The sequence below is a fragment of the Heterodontus francisci genome, chromosome 37, assembly GCF_036365525.1.
Source record: "Heterodontus francisci isolate sHetFra1 chromosome 37, sHetFra1.hap1, whole genome shotgun sequence".
Taxonomy (NCBI): domain Eukaryota; kingdom Metazoa; phylum Chordata; class Chondrichthyes; order Heterodontiformes; family Heterodontidae; genus Heterodontus; species Heterodontus francisci.
In genome coordinates, this window is record NC_090407.1 from 14,627,463 (window position 1) to 14,652,643 (window position 25,181).

General features: G+C 42.5%; 2 protein-coding genes across 2 annotated transcripts in view; one reads left to right on the forward strand and one right to left on the reverse strand.

The window, feature by feature from the left end:
* Positions 1 to 4,169: 4,169 nt before the first annotated feature.
* On the forward strand, positions 4,170 to 18,473 carry tprg1l (tumor protein p63 regulated 1-like). The gene is made up of 5 exons (XM_068017152.1): positions 4,170 to 4,492; positions 11,873 to 11,964; positions 14,010 to 14,186; positions 15,749 to 15,902; positions 16,608 to 18,473. Exons 1-5 carry the CDS (start codon positions 4,250 to 4,252, stop codon positions 16,800 to 16,802), a joined length of 861 nt encoding a protein of 286 aa, XP_067873253.1. The 5' UTR covers positions 4,170 to 4,249; the 3' UTR covers positions 16,803 to 18,473.
* Positions 17,804 to 25,181, reverse strand: part of wrap73 (WD repeat containing, antisense to TP73) — a 50,909-nt gene continuing 43,531 nt past the window's right edge. Inside the window, exon 12 of the mRNA XM_068017151.1 lies at positions 17,804 to 25,103. Coding sequence (XP_067873252.1) covers positions 24,994 to 25,103 — 110 coding nt within the window. The 3' untranslated portion in view covers positions 17,804 to 24,993. The remainder of the gene's footprint in view (positions 25,104 to 25,181) is intronic.

A 25,181-nucleotide genomic window follows, 5' to 3' on the forward strand; every position in this document is an offset into this window, starting at 1 on the left:
CTACTGCCTGTTGAAAAGCTTTTCAATGTATTTGGGTATATATACCATGGCCTTAAAACCCAAGAATAATAATTTTTAAGAACATGAAAAGGCCATTATCTGTTTTTCAATCTCACTAACCACTTTCTCACCATATCCTGCAATATGTTCTCTTTCCAAAAATACATTCAATGTCTATTTGAATCCATATTTCAATGTCATTTTAAATGAAAAATTTTCACTGAACCTCCCTTCCTACCTTTAACTTATAATTTAAAGTTGCTTTTTATGGTGGAACAGCATGAGTGGAATAGGGGAGGGACTAATGCCCGTGACTCTACCATATGCTAAATTATTGATCTAGAGTTCTGCACTCACAGAGGTGCAGTCTTTCGGATGAGATGTTAAACCTGTCTGCCCTCTCAGGCGGATGTAAAAGATCCCATGACATTTCGAAGAACAGAAGTGAAATTCTCCCCAGTGTCTTGGACAATATTTATCCCTCAACCAACATCACTAAATTTAGGTCATTATCACTTTGCTGTTTGTGGGATCTTGCAGTGCACAAATTGGCTACAGATTTTCCTACATTACAATGATTACACTTCAAAAAAATACTTTCGTGGCTGCAAAGCACTTTGGGACTGAGGTTGTGAAAAACAGTCAGCCTAGATTTTGTATAGCAGTCAGGACTTGAACCCACAACCTTCTAACTGAGAAATAAGAGTACTACCAACTGAGCCACTACCAACTAATCTTCTTTTTCTTCTTTGGCCTCCTTATCTCGAGAGACAATGGATAAGCGCCTGGAGGTGGTCAGTGGTTTGTGAAGCAGCGCCTGGAGTGGCTATAAAGGCCAATTCTAGAGTGACAGGCTCTTCCACAGGTGCTGCAGTAAAATTTGTTTGTCGGGGCTGTTACACAGTTGGCTCTCCCCTTGCGCCTCTGTCTTTTTTACTGCCAACTGCTAAGTCTCTTCGACTTGCCACACTTTAGCCCCGCCTTTATGGCTGCCCGCCAGCTCTGGCGGATGCTGGCAACTGACTCCCACGTCTTGTGATCAATGTCACAGGATTTCATGTCGCGTTTGCAGACGTCTTTAAAGCGGAGACATGGATGGCCGGTGGGTCTGATACCAGTGGCGAGCTCGCTGTACAATGTGTCCTTGGGGATCCTGCCATCTTCCATGCGGCTCACATGGCCAAGCCATCTCAAGCGCCGCTGACTCAGTAGTGTGTATAAGCTGGGGATGTTGGCCGCCTCAAGGACTTCTGTGTTGGAGATACGGTCCTGCCACCTGATGCCAAGTATTCTCCGGAGGCAGCGAAGATGGAATGAATTGAGACGTCGCTCTTGGCTGACATACGTTGTCCAGGCCTCGCTGCCATAGAGCAAGGTACTGAGGACACAGGCCTGATACACTCGGACTTTTGTGTTCTGTGTCAGTGCGCCATTTTCCCACACTCTCTTGGCCAGTCTGGACATAGCAGTGGAAGCCTTTCCCATGCGCTTGTTGATTTCTGCATCTAGAGACAGGTTACTGGTGATACCAACTAATACACACAGCATAACCACTGTGACTGAGTTATCAAACACAGAGTGTATATATTCAGCACTAAGTTAGCTGACCTGACCAAGGGCAACAGTAGGTGTGCTGCAACTGGCTTTGGTAGCCCAGACTTGGGGGAAGAGAAAACTCAGTCACATATCCTACTGACTGCTGTCCGTGAATCCTGTGGAAAGTGGGCATGGATGGACATGGGGCAAGAGAGAAAGGGGAGAATTTGCAATAACAAGAAATCCAAGAAAATTGCAGTCAATTCTGTTTGACCAGAGTATGTTCAATGGGTTAATGATGGAAGTTCTGTCTTCCCTGATCTGAGCCTCCTTACTGGGGTTAATACCTGTGGCGCTCACGTTCAAACTGACTCTGCTCAAAGAATGTTGAGCGGGATAGTACATGGGGACCTCAACTTTCTGACTGACCACTGATAGCTGTGCCTTGACTATGCAGGGCTGAGTCAGGTCAAGAGAGCTTTATGTTCTGCCTAACCTTTGGTAACCCTGACCTGAGTGAGCTCGATGGGCTAATATGTGGAATTGTGAGCTCCATCTGTCCTTTACAGCTCTGATCCTGATGTGAAAATTGGGCACAAAAGTAAGAAAACGACTGCTTACCTCATCACCATTGTACCTTATATGAACTAGCACAGGAGTACAAACAAATCACTGAGAACACACAGTACCAATTGCTCAGAGGGACAGCAATGAAGGAAATTCTCGCTGTTATTCGGAGAAGAGCCGCAACAAATTACAACTTGCCTCTATATGGCACATTTAACGTAGTAAAAGATCTCAAGGCCTTTCAGAGGAGCTTTATTAAACAAAATTTGTCACCAACCACACAAGGAGATATCAGTACAAGTGACCAAAAGCTTGATCAGAGGTAGGTTTTAAGAAGCATCTTAAAGGAAGGCGGCACAGTGGTTAGCACCGCAGCCTCACAACTCCAGGGACCCGGGTTCAATTCTGGGTACTGCCTGTGCAGAGTTTGCAAGTTCTCCCTGTGACTGTGTGGGTTTTCGCCAGGTGCTCCGGTTTCCTCCCACTGCCAAAGACTTGCAGATGATAGGTAAATTGGCCATTGTAAATTGCCCCTAGTGCAGGTAGGTGGTAGGGAATATGGGATTACTGTAGGGGTAGTATAAATGGGTGGTTGTTGGTCAGCACAGACTCAGTGGGCCGAAGGGCCTGTTTCAGTGCTGTATCTCTAAATAAATAAAGTAGAGGTGAAGAGGTTTACAGTGGGAATTCCAGAGCTTAGGGCCTTGGCAGCTGAAGGAACGGTCACCAAAGGTACAGCAATGGAAATCAGGGATGTGCAAGAGGCCAGAATTGCAGTGATCTCAGAGGGTTGTGGGGCTGAATGAGGTTACAGACATAGGGAGGGGTGAAGCCATGGAGAGATTTGAAAACATGGAGAATTTTAGAATCGCGGTGTTTCTGGACCAGCAGCCAATGTACGTCAGTGAGCACAGGGGTGACGGGTGATAACAACACATTATTTACATCTGAATTTCACTACCAGAATAGCTTCCCTTTAAAAAAAACTTAGAACACTTCAGGCTTCAGTGCATAACTGTATTGTCCAACACAATACTCAGCCATTCAAATCTATAAGGTCCCGAGTTCAATCCTTAGTCTGTACCAAATTACCTGATCTCACCTGGAGCAGCAGCGGGAATGCCAGTTAGCCTCATTACCTCCAGTCTAGAGAGTAAAATTGTCATAGGTTCCCACTCCTGATCACTACCAAGTGAATTCCATTGGATAATGTAATTGTGTGGGCGTCACGCATTGTGGGCACTAAACTGGCATCTAGAAGATAGGTTTGGATGAAGAGGGGCCTATGACCTATTTGATCTCATTCCTCCAGAAGATTGATTCTACTCTACCCTGTTGTGGCCTCAATCTCCATTCCTACCAACTTTTTTCAGCTATTGGTCAGCTGCAGTGTAAAGAAATACACGTTTTCTCTTCCAGATTTGCTTTTTGGAACTTTGACAATGAGCGCCCCCCCCGCCCTCCTGCCTTAGCATATTCAAAAACATTGTTCAGCCTTTGGTTTAGCCCTCCCTGATTCCCATTCCTTGCTCCTTTCCTAGTCTCACCACCAATCAGCAGCCACTCCCCCAGTACAACCACATCCTTTATACCTTGGCCCACCATCAATCCCCACCCTGATCTCAGTTCCTTCCCAAACCCTTGTTCATCTGCCAGCCACAAACCCTGTTATCAATAATCCTTACCTCAGCCTGTCCCCAAACTCCAACATCTTCCAAATCTGTCCCTCTCCAATCCCAGTCCCTATTCCCTCCCCCAAACCTTCCACAATCCCAGCCTTCACTCTAGTCCCTTTCGAATCCAAATATCAAATCCTTCTCTGATCCCATAGTGCAGCCACTATCCTGCCTCAGTCTCAAACTCATCAAATGCCAACCTGATCTCATCTCCTCCCCAAGCCCCAGCTCGAACATTCCTTTCCCCAACTGCCTGTCCTTAACAACCCCTAATTCCCCAGCCCCGCCCAGTCCCATGACCCCGCCCAATCAGCAGGCCCCGCCCAGTCTCTGGACTCCGCCCCTTCCCCGCCCCAAACATCTTGCCCCGCCCCTCCCTGCTCCGGCCACGCCCCCTCCCATGCTGCGGCCTGCTGTCATTTCCCAGCCTCCTCCTGCTCTTGGGCCGGGCGCCGTGTTGTTTTTCCGCTATGTTGCAGATGGATGATTCGGTGGAGCCGGAGGTGGCTGTGCTCCCCACCGAAGGCATCGCGGGTTCGGGCTTCCCGGCTGGAGCTGCCGCACGAACCGAGTCTCCTCCCTCACAGCGAGCGGCGGCCGCCAGCAGCTCGGAGAGCGCGGTTCCCGCAGCTCGTGGGGCCGAGACCCTGACACCGTTCAGCGTGAAGGATCCCACTCTGCAGGCCAGGATCAAGGACTACTTCGTGTTCAGGGTAAGGGCCAAGGGCTGCGGTCCCGCTCCTCCTGCTAAATCCCTTCCAGACCGTTTAACTATCTACATATCTAAATCGCTTAATATTTATCTTTTTTTATAGCTAACCATATTTGTGTATGTATTTGTATATATTCCTATTTATTTACATTTTATAGATAACTATCTATATACGAATCATATGTTTACATATATATATTTATGGCTATTTAATTGTTTTCATGTCTAAATCTTTGTTTTCATTTATATCTATGCCTGTATTTCTTACACCTTTATTTTTTACTCTATATTTTATTCACTGGCAGAATTGGCATTTATTGTCTAACTCCAGTTGCCCCTGAGAAGGTTATGGTGGGGATCTTATAGTGGTTTGACACAAATTGAGGGGCTTGCTTGGCCACTTCAGAGATCAACCACATTTGTGTAGGACTGGACTCATGTACAGGTCAGACTGGGTAAGGATGGCCAGTTTCCTTCCCTAAAGTACATGAGTGAACCAGCTGGAATTTTACAATCTGATAACTTCATGCTCACTTTTACGGACACCAGCTTTTTATTTCCAGATTTTTTAAACTGAATTCTCATACTGGTGGAATTTAGGCCTGTATAGAATTATTAATCCAGGTCTCTGGATTTCTAGTTCAGTAACATAACGATTACACCATCGTAGTAACCACGCAGTCTTCTAAATTTATCCAAATAACTCATTGCTGTCAGCAGTAGAACCAATTACCCCTTCACCTGTCTATTTCTTTATTTGTAAATATCTGATTATATTTATTCAAATCTATCTGAATTTACCCATCTCGTCCCTATAGAATTTCTCTCTATATCCATCACTAACAATACACAATTTCTAAAATGTAAACAAGTCACCAAATTCAGGACAGAGGAAGAACTCACTTCACTATCCAGGAGAGACAGGCTGTTCCTGGTATCTATGGTGCCCTGTTCAATGATAGTTTGCCATTGATTTGAAATAAGATGGCTTGTTATTTTGTGTCTTTTATTCCTGTTTTGGCAGCTGCTCTGAAGTATTTTTAAGGGGAGATTTCAGCCCAGGATTCTGACAAAGCATTGGCATTGGATTGTGCAAATTGTTGAGATAAAACTCAAAAGAAAGGTGATGCTAAATGCTCTCTGAATTATTGATTGATGTGTTTAAGAGCTCGTTACAGTGTGATCATCTTTTCACTTTTATCCTAACCACAGTATTTAATTTCAGATAGGTTCTGGCTCGGAGAAACTAACCGAGAGATTAGGGAATGAGGATGTTGGTTTTTAAGAAAATATATACACCAGCTGCTCATTGGCAGTTGGGGTCTCGAGCATGTTTGTGATAGTTAGCTATAAATCTGGTCTGTCATTTCTAAGGAACAGGAGTAGCCCATTCAACCCCATTGGGCCTTCTCCACCATTCAGTGAGATCATAGCTGGCCTGTACCTCAATTCCATTTACCCACCTTTGTTCCATATCCCTTGATAGACTTATCTAACAAAAAGCTATCAATCTCACTCTTGAAAGCTCCAGTTGCCCCATACTTTGGGGGACAGCATTCCCGATATCTACTACCCTTTTTGTGAAAAAGTCCTTCCTGGTTTTGCTCCTGAATGGCCTAGCTCTTTGATTACATCCCCTCATTCTTGATTCCCCCACCAGAGGAAATAGTTTCTCTGTATCTACCCTATTGGATCTTTTTAATATTTTTTAAAACGATTAGATCATCCCTGCTCTCTATACTCAAGGAAATAGAAGCCAAGTTTTTGTAACCAGTCCTTAAAGCCTGGCTTGATTAAACCCGACCCGACTGCAGCAATCCCTAACTCGGCACAATTAGTAAGTTTGCAGATTATACCACCAATTTTGGTGGTATAGTGGACAGTGAAGAAGGTTGTCTAAAGTTACAACAGGATATAGATCAACTGGGAAAGTGGGCAAGGGAGTGGCAAATGGAATTTAACGCAGACAAGTGTGAAGTGATGCATTTTGGGAAGTTAAACCAGGGCAGGACATATACAGTGAATGGCAGGGCCCTGGGGAGTGTTGTTGAGCAGAGAGACCTTGGGGTGCAAGTACATAGTTCCCTGAAAGTGGCAACGCAGGTAGACAGGGTGGTGAAGAAGGTGTATGGCATGCTTGCCATACTTTACCAGTCCTTGTAATTTAACCCTTTAAGCCCTTGCATAATTCTGGTGAATCTGCGCTACACCCTCACTGAGGCCAATATATCTTCCTTGAGGTGCGGTGCCAAGAACTGACTGCAGACTGCAGTACTCCAGGTAGGGTGTGCCCAAGGCCACTGATCAGGTACGTAGGAGGTGGTCCGAATATGCCCTTAGAATCTGTCACACCTGTTTCATTAGAACACCATAAAAGCATCTCATTGTCCTAATAGCATCTTGCTCAAGTGTTGTGAATTGTTTAGAAAAATTTCTTTGGTATAGGTGTATCGATATGAGAGTTGTTTTAACCTGGGGTGAATCATGACTTATTTTTTAAAAGATAGAATAATGGGCTATAAAAGGCATGCAGTGTTTTGACTATGGTTTTATTGGATGCTGGAATGAGGCAATATTTGATTGCGGATATGTAGTTTGCAGAGGTGTCGAATATTATTAGGGAGCACTGGTTTTGGGTTTTCATGGAAACTGGGAAAACTGCAGTCAGCAAAGCACTGGTGGAAAATCCTGGATTTACTTATAATAAAAATTGAATTTGAATTTAATTTTATTCTGTAAATCAATATTTTTTAAAATTTCATTCACAGGATCCGGGTGTTGCTGGCAAAGCCAGCATTTATTGTCCACCCCTCGTTTACCTGAGAAGGTGGTGGTAATCTGCCTTCTTGAACCGCTGCAGTCCATGTGGTGAAGGTGCTCCCACAGTGCTGTTAGGTAGGGAGCTCCAGGATTTTGATCCAGTGATGATGTCGATACATGTCCAAATCAGGATGGTTTGTGACTTGAAGGGGAACTTGTAGTTGATGCTATTCCCATGCACCTGCTGTTCTTGTCCTACTGGGTGCTGGATGTCACGGGATTGGGAGGTGCTGTCGAAGAAACCTTGGTGTCTCTGATCACCTCGCTTGCAAGCTGGAAAGAGGCCTAAGCTTTGGACATTTTCACCGACATTAACCAGATAAAGTACCTCTGGGAATTTGTCATTCCATTGCACAGAATTTACACTAAGCAGAGGATTGGAACCAAACTGCAGACATTGACAAACTGATAGTTCGTTGAGGAGGTGACCGTGATGGGGGAAATGTAGTGAATGTGCTGTAGATGGCTTTTCAGAATATCAAGGTACCAAACAGATTATTAGTAAGAATTGACGGGTATTGAGTAAAGCACGGCTTGGGTCTGCAAATGAAACCCGACCCAAGCCGGATAGAACCACATCCGACCCAAGTCTGATCAGGCCCAAATCCTTTCATTTTTTCCTGCGCCCGACCCGACCGACCATCAGTTAACCTAGCTTCCGTTTTTCACTTTGTTACTTATCTGCACATGCTTTAAAAAACTGTAACTAAACAACTTTTCTAGTCCAAAAAGTACATTAACACTGGAGGTGGTGATAGATTGTGTCCGACCCGAGCCCGAATGCCGGACCTGGAAGAGCGACCCAACCCGAACCCGACACGTGTTGTCGGCTCCCGTCGGGTTCGGCTCGGGTAACCATGCTCTCTAGTATTGAGGGTTCGTAGAAATTGGATTAAAAAGTAGTAGGGAGGAAATTGGAGTTTAGAAGAATGAGAGGTGATCTTATTGAAACATATAAGATTCTGAGGGGGCTTGACAGGGTAGGTCATAGAGTCATAGAGAGATACAGGCGCTTCGGCCCACCGAGTCTGTGCCGACCATCAACCACCCATTTATACTAATCCTACATTAATCCCATATTCCCTACCACATCCCCACCTTCCCTCAATTCTCCTACCACCTACCTACACTAGGGGCAATTTACAATGGCCAATTTACCTATCAATCTACAAGTCTTTGGCTATGGGAGGAAACCGGAGCACCCGGAGGAAACCCACGCGGTCACAGGGAGAACTTGCAGACTCCGCACAGGCAGTACCAAGAACCGAACCCGGGTCTCTGGAGCTGTGAGGCTGCAGTGCTAACCACTGCGCTACTGTGCCGGTGTTGAGAATATGTTTCCACTGGTGGTGGAATCTCGAACTAGGGGACATAGTTACAGAATAAGTTACTTAAAACTGAGATGCGAAGGAATTTCTTCTCTCAGAAGGTGGTGAATCTGTGGCATCAGAGAGTTGTGGCGGTTAGGACACTACATGTATTTAAGGAGGAGATTGATAGATTTTTGAAATCTCGGGGAGTCGAGGATTAGGCAGAGCAGGCCCGAAAGGGGAGTTGAGGCCTAGGACAGATCAGCCATGATCTTATTGAATGGCGGGGCAGGCTTGAGGGGCTGAATGGCCTAGTCCTGCTGCTATTTCTTAAGTTCTTATGTTAATAAGAGTAGGAGTTAAGGGTAATTTCTCAGAGTGATTGGAAGTGGGTATTGATGTCCCACAGGGTTCGGTTGTGGAAACATTTCTGTTTAGCTAACATCAATGATTTGGATGTAGGGCCAGATGAACAGACAGTGCTCAAGTAGGAGATGCAGTAAATATTCTGAGGACCAAAGAAAGCTGAAAAGTTATATTGTTGAGATGGTGGAATGGGCAAACAGAATTCAACTTCAGTAAATTGGAACCAATTGGCCGTGGCTATCCAGTGTCCCATCCAGTCAACAGCCTGCTAGCCAATTCGATTCACTCCGCGTGATATCAAGAAACGACTGAAGGCACTGGATACTGCAAAAGCTATGGGCCCTGACAATATTCTGGCAATAGTACTGAAGACCTGTGCTCCAGAACTTGCCGCGCCCCTAGCCAAGCTGTTCCAGTACAGCTACAACACTGGCATCTACCCTGCAATGTGGAAAATTGCCCAGGTATGTCCTGTACACAAAAAGCAGGACAAGTCCAACCCGGCCAATTACCGCCCCATCAGTCTACTCTCAATCATCAGTAAAGTGATGGAAGGTGTCATCAACAGTGCCATCAAGGGACACTTGCTTAGCAATAACCTGCTCAGTTATGCTCAGTTTGGGTTCCACCAGGGCCACTCAGCTCCTGACCTCATTACAGCCTTGGTTCAAACATGGACAAAAGAGCTGAACTCAGGACGTGAGGTGAGAGTGACTGCCCTTGACATCAAGGCAGCGTTTGACCAAGTATGGCATCAAGGAGCCTTAGCAAAACTGAGGACAATGGGAATCAGGGGGAAAACCCTCTGCTGGCTGGAGTCATACCTAGCGCAAAGGAAGATGGCTGTGGATGTTGGAGATCAATCATCTGAGCTCCAGGACATCACTGCAGGAGTTCCTCAGGGTAGTGTCCTAGGCCCAACCATGTTCAGCTGCTTCATCAATGACCTTCCTTCAATCATAAGGTCAGAAGTGGGGATGTTCGCTGATGATTGCACAGTGTTCAGCACCATTCGTGACTCCTCAGATACTGAAGCAGTCCGTGTCGAAATGCAGCAAGACCTGGACAATATCCAGGCTTGGGCTGATAAGTGGCAAGTAACATTTGCGCCACACAAGTGCCAGGCAATGTCCATCTCCAACAAGAGAGAATCTAACCATCTCCCCTTGACATTCAGTGGCATTACCATCGCTGAATCCTCCACTATCAACATCCTAGGGGCTACCATTGACCAGAAACTGAACTGGAGTAGCCATATGAATACCGTGGCTACAAGAGCAGGTCAGAGGCTAGGAATCCTGTGGTGAGTAACTCACTTCCTGACTCCTCAAAGCCTGTCCACCATCTGCAAGGCACAAGTCAGGAGTGTGATGGAATACTCTCCACTTGCCTGGATGGGTGCAGCTCCAACAACACTCAAGAAGTTCGACACCATCTAGGACAAAGCAGCCCGCTTGATTGGCACCCCATCGACAAACATTCACTCCCTCCACCACCGACGCACATTGGCAGCAGTGTGTACCATCTCAAAGATGCACTGCAGCAATGCACCAAAGCTCCTTAGCACCTTCCAAACCCGCGACCTCTGCCAACTAGAAGGACAAGGGCAGCAAATGCATGGGAACACCACCACCTGCAAGTTCCCGTCCAAATCACACACCATCCTGACTTGGAACTATATCGCCGTTCCTTCACTGTTGCTGGGTTAAAATCCTGGAACACCCTTTCTAACAGCACTGTGGGTATACCTACCCCAAATGGACTGCAGCGGTTCAAGAAGGCAGCTCACCACCACCTCTCGAGGGTAATTAGGGATGGGCAACAAATCCTGGCCTGGCCAGCGACGCCCACATCCCATGAATGAATTTTTAAAAAACTCACTATATCATTTCAGACATGTTGAATGCTGTTTGTGGGCCAAGTACCATGGAACCATAGCAATGAGTTAACAAGGAGGCAGAAAACAATATTACCAGTTCGGTTTGGATTACGTGTAACTGAAGCAAGTGGAATAAGACCAGCCCCACAAACCTGACTCCGATGTATTACATGGAGTGATGGTCACCTACCTTTCTAAGGCCTCAGCTGATATGCTGTTCCTTCTGTCTCTGTGGCCTTCACTCACAGGCCAATAACAACAACAACAACTTATATTTATACAGTGCCTTTAACATCATAATGCACAAGAGCATAGAAAATAAAATGACACCAAGCCACATAAGGAGGGTCAAAGAGATGGGTTTTAAGGAGTGTCTTAAAGGAGGAAAGCAAGGTGGAGAGGTGTAGGGAGGGTATTCCAGATCTGGGGCCTAGGCCACCGTTGATGGAACGATGAAAGGGATCAGAATTAGAGGAGCGCAGATTTCTCAGAGGGTTGTGGGGCTGGAGGAGATTACAGAGATGGGAAGAGGTGAGGCCATGGAGGGATTTAAAAACAAGGATTGGAATATTCAAGTCTAGAGGTAATGAAGGCACAAATGAAGATTTTAGCAGCAAGATGAGCTGAGACAGGCAAAGTCGGGTGGTGTTAACAGTGGTGGAAATAGCAGTCTTAGTGATGGCACGAATATGAGGTAGAAAGCTCATCTCACGGTCAAGTGTGACACCAAGATTGTGACCAGACTGGCTTATCTTAGAATGTTGCCATGGAGAGGGATTGAGTTGGAGCAGTGAGCTGGGATTCAGTGCTGTTCGTTTTTGCTCCCTGTAGCTATAGGAAGATCAGCAGAAGTTGCTGATGGACAGGCAGGAAAGACCTTGATAGAAGTCTTCAAGTGAAAAGTTGTAGGTTAATCGTGGCATTGTGGTGTTATCAACCAACATTTAACCTCTTGTTAAAATTCGTCTTGGCATAGTTCTTCACCATAAATATTCTCTCCTCCTAGCCAGGGACCATTGAACGGGCTGTTTCTGATATTCGATCCGTCACAATGCCAACAGAGGATGGAAGCGTGCAGAGTGTGTGGCTGCTAACTGAGTAAGTGTTGGGGCTTGAGGCCTTTTAACAAGTGGTATCGTGTGCTGCGGTATATAGTTGCTAGGTAATACTGCTATCCAGTATTCTAACATTAAATAGTTCATTCCGAATTCCACATGGAGTTTGTCAGGAACTTAACATTAGATTCGAAGAGTCAAAGTGTTGAAAAAGGTATTGTGTGATTGATACTTTGCTGTTTTAGCATAGAGTGAGACCCAGGATATAGCAGGTGAGGTGGTACCATCTAATGGAAAAAACATCAGCACTATATTCAATTTATACACACAAACTATCTAATTTGATTTATTTCCACAATATTATAGAATCATAGAGTGGTTACAGCACAGAAGGAGGCCATTAAAATGGGATGACCAATGACCATTGTACATTTACTCATTCAGTTAGACCTAATGCTGATTGGTGGATTTCAGAAGGAGTTACAATACAGTGACTTAATGCCAAGTGTCTGCATGTTCGGTAGAGGAATACCTTATCAAATGAACAAAGCTCATTTGTGAGCTTCACATTATTGCCATCCTTCAGATGAGATGATAACCCAAGGTCCTGCCTGCCTGTTCCAATAGTTCAGGATGATGTAAAATCCCTGATCATATTTAAACAGAGGGTTCAGAACCTCCAAGGAATCCCAGGTTGACCAATTCATTTCATTGCTATTTGTGGGACGTTGCTGATTTTTAAAAAAATCATTGTGTATAGGCATTGCTGGCAAGGTTGGCATTTATTACCCAACATTTGTCAGATGCAGTGTGTTTGTGAACCAGCGCGTGGTGATTGTCTTCGGTCCTTGCCACAAGCTCCGTTCCCTAGCCTCCAATTCTATCCCTTTCCCTGGCAACTGTTAGAAGCTGAACCAAGCAACCTTAATGTCACATTTGGCCCTGAGATGAGATTCCAACCATATATCCACGCCATCACTAAGACTATTTCCACCTCTGTAATATCACCCCAACTCCGCCCCTGCCTCAGCTCATCTGTTGAAACCCTCATCCAGGCCTTTGTTACCTCTAGACTTGACTATTCCAACACACTCCTGGCCAACCTCCCACATTCTACCCTTCATAACCTTGAGATCATCTAAAATTCTGCCCTTGTCCTAACTCGCATCAAGTCCTGTTCACCCCAGGACTCTGCTCACTGACCTACATTGGCTCCTGGTTAAACAACGCCTCAATTTTAAAATTTTAATTCCTGTTCTCAAATTCCTCCATGGCCTCACCCCCTATCTCTGTAATCTCCTCCAACAATACAACTCTGAGATATCTGTGTTGCTCCAGTGGCCTGTTGACCATCCCCTATTTTAATCGCTGCACCTTTGGCGCCTGTGCCTTCAGCTGCCAAGGCCCTAAGCACTGAAATTCCCTCCTGAAACCCCTCTGCCTCTCTTTCTTTGAACATGCTCCTTTGACCAAGCTCTTGGTCATCTGCCCTAATATTCCTTAATATAGCTTGGTATCAAATCTTCTTTGATCACGCTTCTGTGAAGATCCGTAGGATGTTTTATTACGTTAAAGTTGCTATATAAATACAAGTTGGTGCTGATATTGTTGCACTCTACCAAATGTTTTTTATTTGCATCATCCAAAGGTTGAGAAGGAACAAGAAACTACTGTGCTGAAAACAGATAAAATACCACCTCCGTCCTTTTGTTGTGCAATTTTTCCACGAGTTTGTAGTCACGAAATATTAGCCAGCCTGATCCAGTCATGGTAGCACAGCTGGGATAAGTGTGCATGCGTGTATGTATTGACGTGTACGCATCAGGCACAGAAAGTTGGGTTCAGCTGTGATGCTCTCCATAGTCACATAGCCTACCAGTGCTCAGTTTCTAGACTCGCGTAGATTTGGTGAGGTGCTGGGGGGAAGCTGTCGAGCTGTATTCCAATTGGACTTGCTGCCTAGAGAAGAGGAGAGAAACTTCAGGCGAGGAGGAAAAGAACAAATTGTGATTTCTATAGTGTGGAAGATATTTTAGAGGATTTATTTGTACTTTTTTATGAACATGAACTTTTCCCATTCTGTTGCAGGATTGACCATTGGAACAATGAGAAGGAACGCCTGGTACTGATCACGGAGCGATCCCTGCTCTTCTGTAAATATGACTTCATCAGCCTCATCTGCCGACAGGTTATTCGAATTTCACTCAACGCAGTAGATACCATTTCAATTGGAGAGTTTCTGTTCCCTCCAAAGTCTCTGAACAAGTGAGTACTCTAGTGAAATCTTTGTTTTATTGAATGTTTTTGCACTGACCCTGTGGTGGGTCCCACACCAGGTTCTGGACTAATACAGTGGAAGTTGGAAAATAGTCACTTTTAAATCCAGTAAGGAATTCAGGAGAAACTTCTTGACGCAGAGCGGTGAGCTTCTGGAACTTTGTTACTACATGGAGTGGTTGGAGCAAATAGCATTGATGCATTTAAAGAGAAGCTAGGTAGGTACATGAGGGAGAAAGAAATAGGATATGCTGATAGGATGAGGTGAATTAGGGTGGGGCCGAATGGCCTGTTTCTGTGCTGTAAATTTCACGCAAAGGTTTGTAAACAAATGGTTCAGATTTCACAAACTCCTGCAGTATCAGGACTCCATCAGACAAGCTCCTCGCCAATACAAAGAAAATCCTGTAAATCTGTAATAAAAACAGAAAATGCTCGAAGAACACAGCAGGTCCAAAGAAATGTGTGTGGTAGTTTACTGGTGATGCTACTGGACAAGCAACCCAGAGGGTTGATTCCAATCTTAATGCCACAATCAATAAGTCTGGTAACTTGTAAGTTGGCAAATTAACCATGATGGCTACCAGATAGTCATAAAACCACTGGAACTTGCCACCTACCAATAGCAGCAATGGCTCATTTGGTAGCACTGTCACCTCTGAGTCACAAGGTTCCAGGTTCAAGTTCCACTCCAGAACTTGAGCCCAAAAAGCAAGGCTGACACTTCAGTGAGGTACTGAGGGAGTGCTGGTGCTGTCTTTCGGATGAGGCGTTAAACCCAGGCCCTGTCTGCCTTCTCAGGTGGACGTAGAAGATTTCGAAGAAGAGCTGGGGAGTTATCCCTCAAACAACATTACAAAAAAACAGATTATCTGATCATTATCACGTTGCTGTTTGTGGGAATTTGCTGTGCACAAACTGGCTGCTAGGCATCCTACATTACAACAGTGACTATACTTCAAAAGTATTTCATTGGCTGTAAAGTGCTTTGAGATGTCCAATGGTTGTGAAAAAAGCTATATAACTGCAAGTCTTTCTTTAACATGTGACTCCTGTCCCACACTATGTGATTGACTCTCAATCGCAACTGGGTTATATTTGAAGAAGGGAGTCCTCAAGCTCCATCTCTGGGATGGGCAATGGGCCTGTTTGTGCTGTATTTCTCTATGACTCTGTAAATGTGGCTTTTCAACTGTACCTACTTCTTGAGATCAAATACAAAATAGTCCATTAGTGTCTGTAATGAGAAAAGACAGATTTTCAAACTTGGAATTAGCCTATTCCGACAAAAGATCTGAATTTGAAACGTTAACCCCTCTTTCCTGTTCACACATACCAGCTGACCTGCTGTGTCTTTGTCACACTCTGTTTTATTTGAGTCTTTCTCTGCCTGTGCCCATAGGCTTGTTTGGCAGTGTCCGAATTCCCCAATTGCTGTTAAATAATGAGCCTACTTTTTCTCCTTTGTATTAAGCCACAAATATTGCTTCCAAGAAGGTGCATTATAATACTTTAAATGGAGGCGTCATTCACCTAGTTTGTTTCCACAGGAGAGAGGGACATGGGATTCGCGTTCAGTGGGACAAGCGAGATAGACCTTCCTTTGTTAATCGCTGGAATCCATGGTCCACTGACATGCCATATGCTACCTTCACTGAACACCCCATGGCAAATGCAGATGAAAAGATCGCATCCCTCTGCCAGGTAAGAAGCATTCAGCCCTTTTGGTCGAGGTAAACATCCAGAACTGGTAATTAATGAGTAGGGCAAGTGATTTGACACAACAATGCATCTTTTGCCACGTGGTGCCACTTTCTACACTTGGCATGCAGCATGTTCTGTTGCCTGAGCATAAAGGTCGTAGAGGCTGGTTTCTGAGCTGTAACTCAGCTGACTTATAAATTAGGCACTGGTGGAGAGCTTGCATAGAAATACATAAACAGGCCATTCAGCCCATGCCAGCATTTATGCTCCACACAAGGCTTCTCCACCCCTCTTCATCTAACCCTATCTGTATATCCATCTATTCCTTTCTCCCTCATGTGCTTATCTAGCTTCCTCTTAAATATATTTTGCTGTTGCTACCCGATTCCCAACCAAATGAACCTGGGCAGGATCAGTCTGAGCAAAATGTTCAATTGCACATTGATCACAGGACATCTGTATGTGCACTGTAGGGTTATCCTTGGATTATTAGTGCATAGTGTGTCATGATGTAATTAAGAATAATAATCATAGGGGTAGTTCATCTTCCAAAGCAAGATGAATCTTTAGTTAACAAGCTTCACTTGTTGGATTTTAATAAGTTGCCAAATTACTTTTAATTCTCAGTGTGCACTGCCCAGTCTTGAAACAAGTTGACTTTTGTTGGTTTTACTGTACTTCAACACTTTCTTTATTAAATTCCAGCTGGAGAATTTTAAGACCCAATTGATCCAAGCCGTGAAGAAGGCTCACAAAGAGGCACCACTGCCAGGCCGGGCCAATGGAGTGCTGATCCTGGAGCGGCCCCTTCTCATCCAGACCTATCTTGGTCTAATGTCCTTCATTAACAATGAAGCCAAACTCGGCTATTCGATGTCAAGGGGGACAATTGGATTTTAAATCAAAGTTTTTAAGCTTTGTTGTGCCCAGTTGGTAGGATTTCCTTCACCTCTATGGTATTTTACATCGCCTCTTCTGCACCTTTCCAATTTCTATTAATCCAACCTTCACTCTGGAACTGGGCAGTTTTAGAAGTATATTGTTGTGGAGTTGACTATATCAGGCAAGGTTGCATTCTATCCTGAGAGCACATTATTTATACTGTAGCATGTGATAGTGTCATTGTTAAAAGCAAATTGCTTCAGAATTATTGCATATTATACACAAGAAACTATAGCATTACAATATGGAAAATGAAGAGCACTGTGACCTGCTTGTATCGTGGGTGTGTTATCGTTTTTGATGGACCTGCTTACTGTGCTTGAGCAATTGTGTTTTTGAAACCTGATGGAAATTGGGCATGTTAGAAGGGGGGGGAGGAGGGCAATGCTATTATGACACATGGGAACCTACGGAAATGAAGGTCTGGGCTTTCATCTGAGGGGAAAACAGGTGATGCAGTGAGGTACTAAACTACCCTTTCACCTTCAAATATAGCACAGTGTTCTCTGTGAGGGAGATTGGATGCCAGGGTTCAAATTCAATCTAGATAGTGGGAATATCCTTTCTGATAGTTATCCCAAAGTAAGGAGAGTCTGAACAGTCACAGGTGAGTATGCAGAAGATGTAAAGCAAACCCTGTGATAAAGAACTGATTAAGTCAGTACTTCCAAGGGAATACAGACAGCTACTGTATGCAATTACTGAAGCTGCTCTACTCCAGTTTTGTTTTCACCTTTTTGGTGTGGTTTTGAGGTCAGTAATGTTCAGAGTTGCAAATAATTTTGATGCTTGTTGAATGAGAATTAAGTTGTGATATTAATGAAAACCAGCACAGGTACTGCAAGCAACATTGTCAGCCTAAAAACAGCCCTGCAATACAACCAGCACACTCCCAATCTACAGCAGTTTGACCTCTCATTTTCCCAGTGCCTTTTGCTGAATAAGAGTTTCAAGATCGGTTCAGAGGTAGGACCTTTATTAGAAATAAAATCTAACATTGGACAACTACCCTCCATCTCTATACACTTTACAGAAATACATTTCCTGTACAGCATACGTCGTGTTACTTCAAAAAAAGTAAACAATGGAATATAAAACAGGCAGAATGGTTGCAGCCTCTTAATTGACCTCTTTACAGACTTAGCCAGTGTTTATTTAGCAGCAAATAGACTTTGTAATTTTAAAATACATTGTTTTACACAATAAGGTTTTCCATTCTTCGTTTTTCCCTCTGAATTGGGAACAGCACCATGTGAGAGTCATTAGTATTGACTAGTTCAGTTGTGCCTTTAAGTAGTCAGATTTGTTTTTAATCAATCATTGTAAACCTCTGCTTTGATCAGTTTATGTATTTCCAAATTGGTAGATTGTGGTACTATTTTAATAAGTTATGCAAATACTGAAAACTCTTTTAAATGTTGAGTAATAATACAAATTCAGAAACATTGGATTGGAAACACTCCATCCTTTAGAGATTTGCAATATAATTCAGATAGTTAAAACCACCAGATGAACACAAGGTATAACAGTACTGAAGCCACTCAGTTATTTACCAGCAATTTTAATTTGTAACCATGCCTCATTCTAGAGGTAGAATAATCACACAATAAAACATGATTGATGTCAGTATCTTGGTTGTAATCCAGAAATAATGTGTAGTTCATTACCAGGAAGCTATTTCCATTATATAGGGTATTGGGAGTTCTTACAAATAATGACAGCATTATTAACAAAGGCTGGAGTTTCACTCATTCTAAATGCTGATCCATAGTGATAAGTAGGGGTACAGCGGTGTAGTGCTTACGGTGCTGGACAAACAACCTAAACCACAAGTTCCAATTTCACCATAAATTGTGAAATTAAATTCAAAAATTCTGGTAAGTGATGGGCTGGCACAATAAGTGACCATAAAAGCTGCTGATTTAAAAAAAAACACCTGGTTCACTACCACCCTTCAGGGAAGGAAACTTGACAGCTTTACCTAGTCTGGCCGCTGGTCCTGGACTATATGGTTGATAAGTTGCTCCAAAGTGGCCCAGCAAGCTATGCAATTGTAGACACTATCACTACAAAAGCAAACCACCTACATCCACTTCAGGCTGACTAGCAAAGCATAAAAAAACATATAAAACAGCAAATATCTCAAGTGCACACTGCTGCTCAGTGGCCCTACCTGACCAGAACATTCCAACCCTTATTGCAAATTCAATTATGCAATCAAATGTATTTGCCTCTCAAAGTAACTCATTTAAAGACTAAGGAACAAGTCAAATGAGAGTCTGCACTTTGTTAACTTTACACGTGGAAACTCTAATCCCTCAACAGTGGCTTTAAAATTAGTAAAGATGTGAAGCCCATTGCTGCAGTGAGGCAGACTGTATAGTTCTCCACAATGATTAAAATGTTTTTAATTATCAAAGTCTATAAAGAAAATGGCACATTTGCAAACATTCATAGGTAGTCCTGGCTTCAGTAGTTGAATGCTCAGCTATGTACAATGACTTGTCAGTTTTTAAAAAGTCAAATTAATGAAGCATGCTCAGTAAATCCAGAAACTGGGAATGATTGAGAAAAGATGCTTAGACTGTGTTAAGTGTAGTGATAACTATAATCCAGTCTTTTGTAAGCATTTTTCTGTACCCTATTTAAAGCCATCACACATGCTAATAAAACAGATTAAATATGTAAAACAATGATATGTAGTCATCTTCCAGTTTTGAAGACTGAATGGCATTTAAGAATCCAGGAAACCGAGAGCTACAAAATCCTCTTAACCTCCAACACACTGATTCCATCCAGAGCCCATGTATGATTTATGTGGTCAGTGTTATACATTTCCTTCCCACAGCACCCGTTCATTCCTATTGCCCCTTGGGTGAGGATTAAATACTTCTACAACCTTCAATCCTACTCAGATTTTTTTTAATATAAAGTATTAATTGACCCCCAACTCAATTCCCTTTCCTGGGAATGGTTTCCCCACACTGTCAACTATTTTGTGAGGAAATTTCATCTCTAACCTTATGAATTTTCTATTGGTGTTCTCTCCTACAATCATTGTCCAGTATTTAATTCAAGTTTATCTATACCGTTCATTGTTTTGAAGAACTGTTCTATCTTTTCATAATGTGGGCCTAAGGTACAGAACATTCTAGTCACTCTTTGAACCTTTCCTAATCCATCCATGTCTGAAGTTGGGTGATTAAAACTATACTCTGGAACTGAGCATTAACCTATATAATGTTGCTAAAACTTGTTCAGACTTGTAATTCAACAGCCAAAACAAATCCACAATTATGACTATTTAAATTGGGTTCTTTCAATGACCATTTCCAATCGAGCCAAGGGTTGCAAATTTGCTCTCGAGGAGGTAGCAGGTGACCCCAGTCTACTGTGGGCAGTTTTTCATCCTTCCAGCTATTCACCCAGGCTGGCTTTCCTATTGAATAAACTCAATTATAATTTCTAACCGAAGTTGAAAAATTAAACAGGACATAGGAACAGGCTCCGCCATCGAATTGTCTACCTCAACGTCACTTTCCCACACTATCCCCATCTCCCTTGATGTCATTAGTATCCAGATATCTTTCAATTTCTGTCTTGAACATGCTCAATGATTGAGCTTACATAGCCCTCTGGGGAAGAGAATTCGAAAGATTCACCACTTTGCGTGAAGAAATTCCTCCTCAGCTCAGTCTTAAATGGCCTACCCCTTATTCTGAGGCTATGTCCCCTGCTTCTGGACTCGGGAACCATCCCATCTACATCCACCCTGTCACGCCCTGTAAGAATTTTGTAAGTTTCAATGAGATCGCCTCTCATTCATCAAAACTCTAGAGAATACAGGTCCAGTTCCTCAATCTTTCCTCAGACAATCCCGCCATTCCAGGGATTAGTCTGGTGAACCTCTGTTGCACTCTCTATCGAGAGTATATCCTTCCTTAAATAAGACGACCAAAATTCTCTACAATATTCCAGTTGCAGTTTCACCAAAGCTCTATAAAATTGCAGCGAGACTTCTTGACTCCTGTACTCAAAACCTCTTGCCTTCCTAATTGCTTGCTGTACCTGCATGCTAGCTAATAAGGACACCCAGGTCCCTTTGGACATCAACACTTCCCAACCTCTTACCATTTAAGAAATACTCTTTTTTCTACCAAAGTGGATAACTTCATACTTATTCACATATTCCATCTGCCATGTTCTTGCCCATTCACTTAACCTATCCAAATCCCCTTGAAGCCTCCTTATATCCTCAAGTTACATTCCCACCTAGTTTTGTGTCATCAGCAAATTTGGAAATATTACATTTTGTCCCCACGTCCAAATCATTTATAGCCCCAGCACTGATCCTTATGGTACCCCACTAAAACAGCCTGCCATCCTGAGAATGACCTGTTTATTCTTACTCTCGGTTTTCTGTCTGTGAACCAATTCTCAATCCAGAGAAGTATATTACCCCCAATCCCATGTGCTCTAATTTTGTTTACTAACCTCCTGTGTGGGACCTTATCAAAAGCCTTCTGAAAATCCAAATACACCACATCCATTGGTTCTCTATCTATGCTAGAAGTAACATCCTCAAAAAACACCAACAGGTTTGTCAAACATGATTTTCCTTTCATAAATCCATGTTGATTCTGCCCATTCATATTTCCTAAGTGCCTAGTCATCACATCCTTAATAGATTTTAACATTTTCCCTACTACTGACATCAAACTAACAGGTCTGTAGTTCCCCATTTTCTCTCTCCCTCCTTTCTTAAATAGTGGAGTTACATTTGCTACTTTCCAGTCTTCAGGAACCTTTCCAGAATCTAGAGAATTTTGAAAGATAACCACCAATACATTCACTTATTTCTACAGCCACCTCCTTCAACATTCAGATGTAGCTCATCTGGTCCAGGGGATTTATCAACCTTCACCCAGTTAATTTTGCGAGTACTACCTCTTCATTACTAATTTCTTTGAATTTCTCATTTTCACAAGTCCCTTGGTTCTCTAGTATTTCCAGATTTTCTGTATCTTCCTCTGTGAAGACAGACACAAAGTAATTTTTTAGTTTCTCTGCCATTTCCCTATACTCTATCAAATTCCCTAGTCCCTGCCTGTAATGGACCAACATTTGTCCTTGCTAATCTTTTCCTTTTCACACACCTAAAGAAGCTTTTACAGTCCATCTTGATGTTTCTTGCTTTCGTTTTCTCTTTTCCTTTTCAATAGCAGTTCCTTGGTCATCCTTTGTTGGATTCTAAATTGCTCCCAGTCCTTGGGCTTACCGCTTTTTCTGGCAACCTTATAAGCCACTTCCTTTGAGTGAATGCAATCTTTAACTTTTGTTAGCTATGGTTGGGTTTTTGTGTCTTAAAAGAATGTATATTTCTTGTACACCATGTAATACTTTAAATACTAGCCATTGCCTGTCCACTGTCAAATCTTTGTGTATTTTCCCAATCCACCATAGCCAACTTGCCGTTCATAGTTTCTTCTGTTCAGATTTAAGACCCTAGTTTCAGAATTAACTATATCACTTTCAACCTTAATGTAAAATCATATTATGGCCACTATTTCCCAAAGGCTCCTTTATAGCAAGATTAATTAGCCCTTTCTCATTACATAATACTAATTCTAAAATAGCCGATCCCTCGTTGGTTCTTTAACGTACTGTTCCAGAAACCCATCTCGTACACACTCCAGGAATTCTTCTCCACAGCATTAGTGCCAATTAGGTTTACCCAGTCTCTGTAAATTAAAGTCGCCCATTATTACTGTATTACCCATGTTACATACGCCTCTAATTTCCAATAAAATAATCTCAATATTTAATGCAAACCCTTGTTTATAACATTTTGTACTCAAATGACATTATGGTTCCTTCTACTCAAAGCTTTTATATCCCAAGTTTAGTATATCTATTTTTCTATCCTACTCTGGTCAACCTTGCCGAAGGCCCATAGGGCCTTATCCATTCATATTCATGTTCCTCAAAAGAAATCTGGGATCTGGATTCAAATCCAAACAAATGAAAAAGTTAAGGAAATCTTAAAGCAACTGGGTGATGAGAGGGAACCAGGTCAACAGATTAAGCAAGGTGGCACACCACTCTTGCAAAGACATAGCACAACAAAGTTGTAAAAATCACCTCAGCCATCTGAGGTGATGCTAGGGAAGATGCTAGGCAGAGCCAGCTGTTTCACTCCAGGAAGGATGTTTGAACCCAGGGAGGGAATGAAACACCATTTTATGTCCTACCTCCTCTAGGAATATGGAGTACATTTTTGATTTATTTTGACACAATGCACTTTACCTACTTAAAGTTTACTTTTTAATCTCCTCTTCCATTCATTTACACCCAAATCCTCAACAATAAAATAGCTTAGAATTTCAAACCTCAGCTAACATCCCTGGTTATACTACAATATAATTTACATCAACATACAGCAGTTAGAATATACAGACAGAATTTGGTGTAAATTTTATTAGATCTTAACTATAAATCCAATGCTACAAATTTTAAAACTAATTCATGTTTCACTAAAGTACTGTTTTACCTGTGTAAAACAAAAAGGTTTTTCTGCACTTGGTAGGGCAATTCAGGTTTGATGTGGCTAATTTTTTTTCCCACTACAAAAGGATGCATTATAAGGGCCTCTTCTGAAAAGATTACCTGTGAATCAGCTATGATCCACACCAACCAGTATGTTTGTGCACGTAATATACAAATTGTTAATTGCACAACTTATATTATGGAATACAAGAGTTACAGCATTAACCAATCCCTGATAATGTCGAGGTCCAATGATATTGCATTAAAAATAAGCAACACATTGGTCTGTCTGCATCAGGTCAATGGAATGAAACATTTATTAGAACAGGCTTCAGTTTCAACTAAATCCTTTTAGTTAAGATTTGTACTCAAGGCGAAGGGGGTCACTGCTGGCAAATGGAATACATGATCTCTTTTAGCACACTCCCCGTTAGTGTTAAGCACAATCAGGTAAGATATACGAGAGGTAGCATAATGCTCCCTCGACTCAGCATAATAGACTGAAATGACCTCATGCTGAGATTCTATGACAAGTCAACACCAACTCACATTAGGGCAGCAATGTTCAGAGAACTGACAAGAACTTGTAAAAGGATTGTCAAGTGGCGAGGATCATTTATATGAGCAAGATTTAGTAGTAATTTAGGACAGTCATATTACACAATGAAATGTGCAAAAGGCTTTGTGACAGCTGCAGTCTGGAGGAATTAGTAGAAAAAGATGCATTTTATAAAATGCATCGTAAAAACTTTTCCCATGCAACTACAGTCCCTATGTAGACAAATGCACTAGCCATCTTCCACAAAAAGGTATCACAAACATCAATAAATGACTTGCAATTTGCATTTGATAGAGCTGCCCAGGACTTCAAACAAGAAAGCATGCATGTTTGAGAAACTAGCTGCACGTGATTTAAAATGTTATTTAAGATGATGTATCTATATAGTGCCTTTCACATTCTTGGGATGTTCCAAAGTACTCTACAGCTAATTAAGTACTTTTGAAGTACTATGTTGGTTGACTTTTAAAGAAAGCGATCCCAAATTTTCATTTAGTTGAAAGTGTTCAGGTTGATGAATACACCAAAAGTCAAATCCAGAGACAATCGTACAACTCGAGATGATGTTTTGTTCAACAATTTCTGGTCTGTCATTCCAGCTTGTCATTGGTTGGTGACTGGACATCTTTCCAAGAATAACCTAGCAGCTCTGTCTCACTTATAGCAAGTGATCACTCACAAGGGATCGAACATCAGACAGAACAAGGATAAAAATATTCAATTCCCAAAAAGAAAAAAGGACTTCAATAAAGACTCAAAGAAATGAGAGTAGAATACAAACTATAAGTGCAATTTTTTTTTTTTTTTTTAAATGGCTTTGCTATTGAATCCCTCCACATAACGATTGTAAAAGCAAAGTTTTCACATCTGTTTTGAACAAATTTCCATTATACATTTAAAAGACAACCATATTCCATTAGTATTTGGCACTGTTGCAAGTCGGTCCACAATGCTTGTTTGCTCTTAGCCGGAAAACACTGCAATATTGCAGACACAGCTGCAGCCAAACACTGTTTGCACCCTCCAGCTCTAGAGAGCACATTGTTAACTTTCATCTGTGGTCTCTAAATAACACACACACATTTGATCTTTACTCATCAGCATTATAGAGTCTCCACTGGGATGCCATTGCAATGATAAAACCTGGAAACTACCTGCAGAAAGGACAACAATTCAGATGTTAGAAAACAGAAATCAGAAGTGCCAATACACGTTCTTCACAAAGGTCAGTA

Excerpts from the sequence above, each read along its gene's own strand:
- tprg1l (XM_068017152.1), top strand. The coding sequence starts at position 4,250 with ATGTTGCAGATGGATGATTCGGTGGAGCCGGAGGTGGCTGTGCTCCCC. Across the intron at positions 4,493-11,872 it reads AGGACTACTTCGTGTTCAGG|CCAGGGACCATTGAACGGGC; the intron begins GTAAGGGCCAAG and ends CTCTCCTCCTAG. Across the intron at positions 15,903-16,607 it reads AGATCGCATCCCTCTGCCAG|CTGGAGAATTTTAAGACCCA; the intron begins GTAAGAAGCATT and ends ATTAAATTCCAG.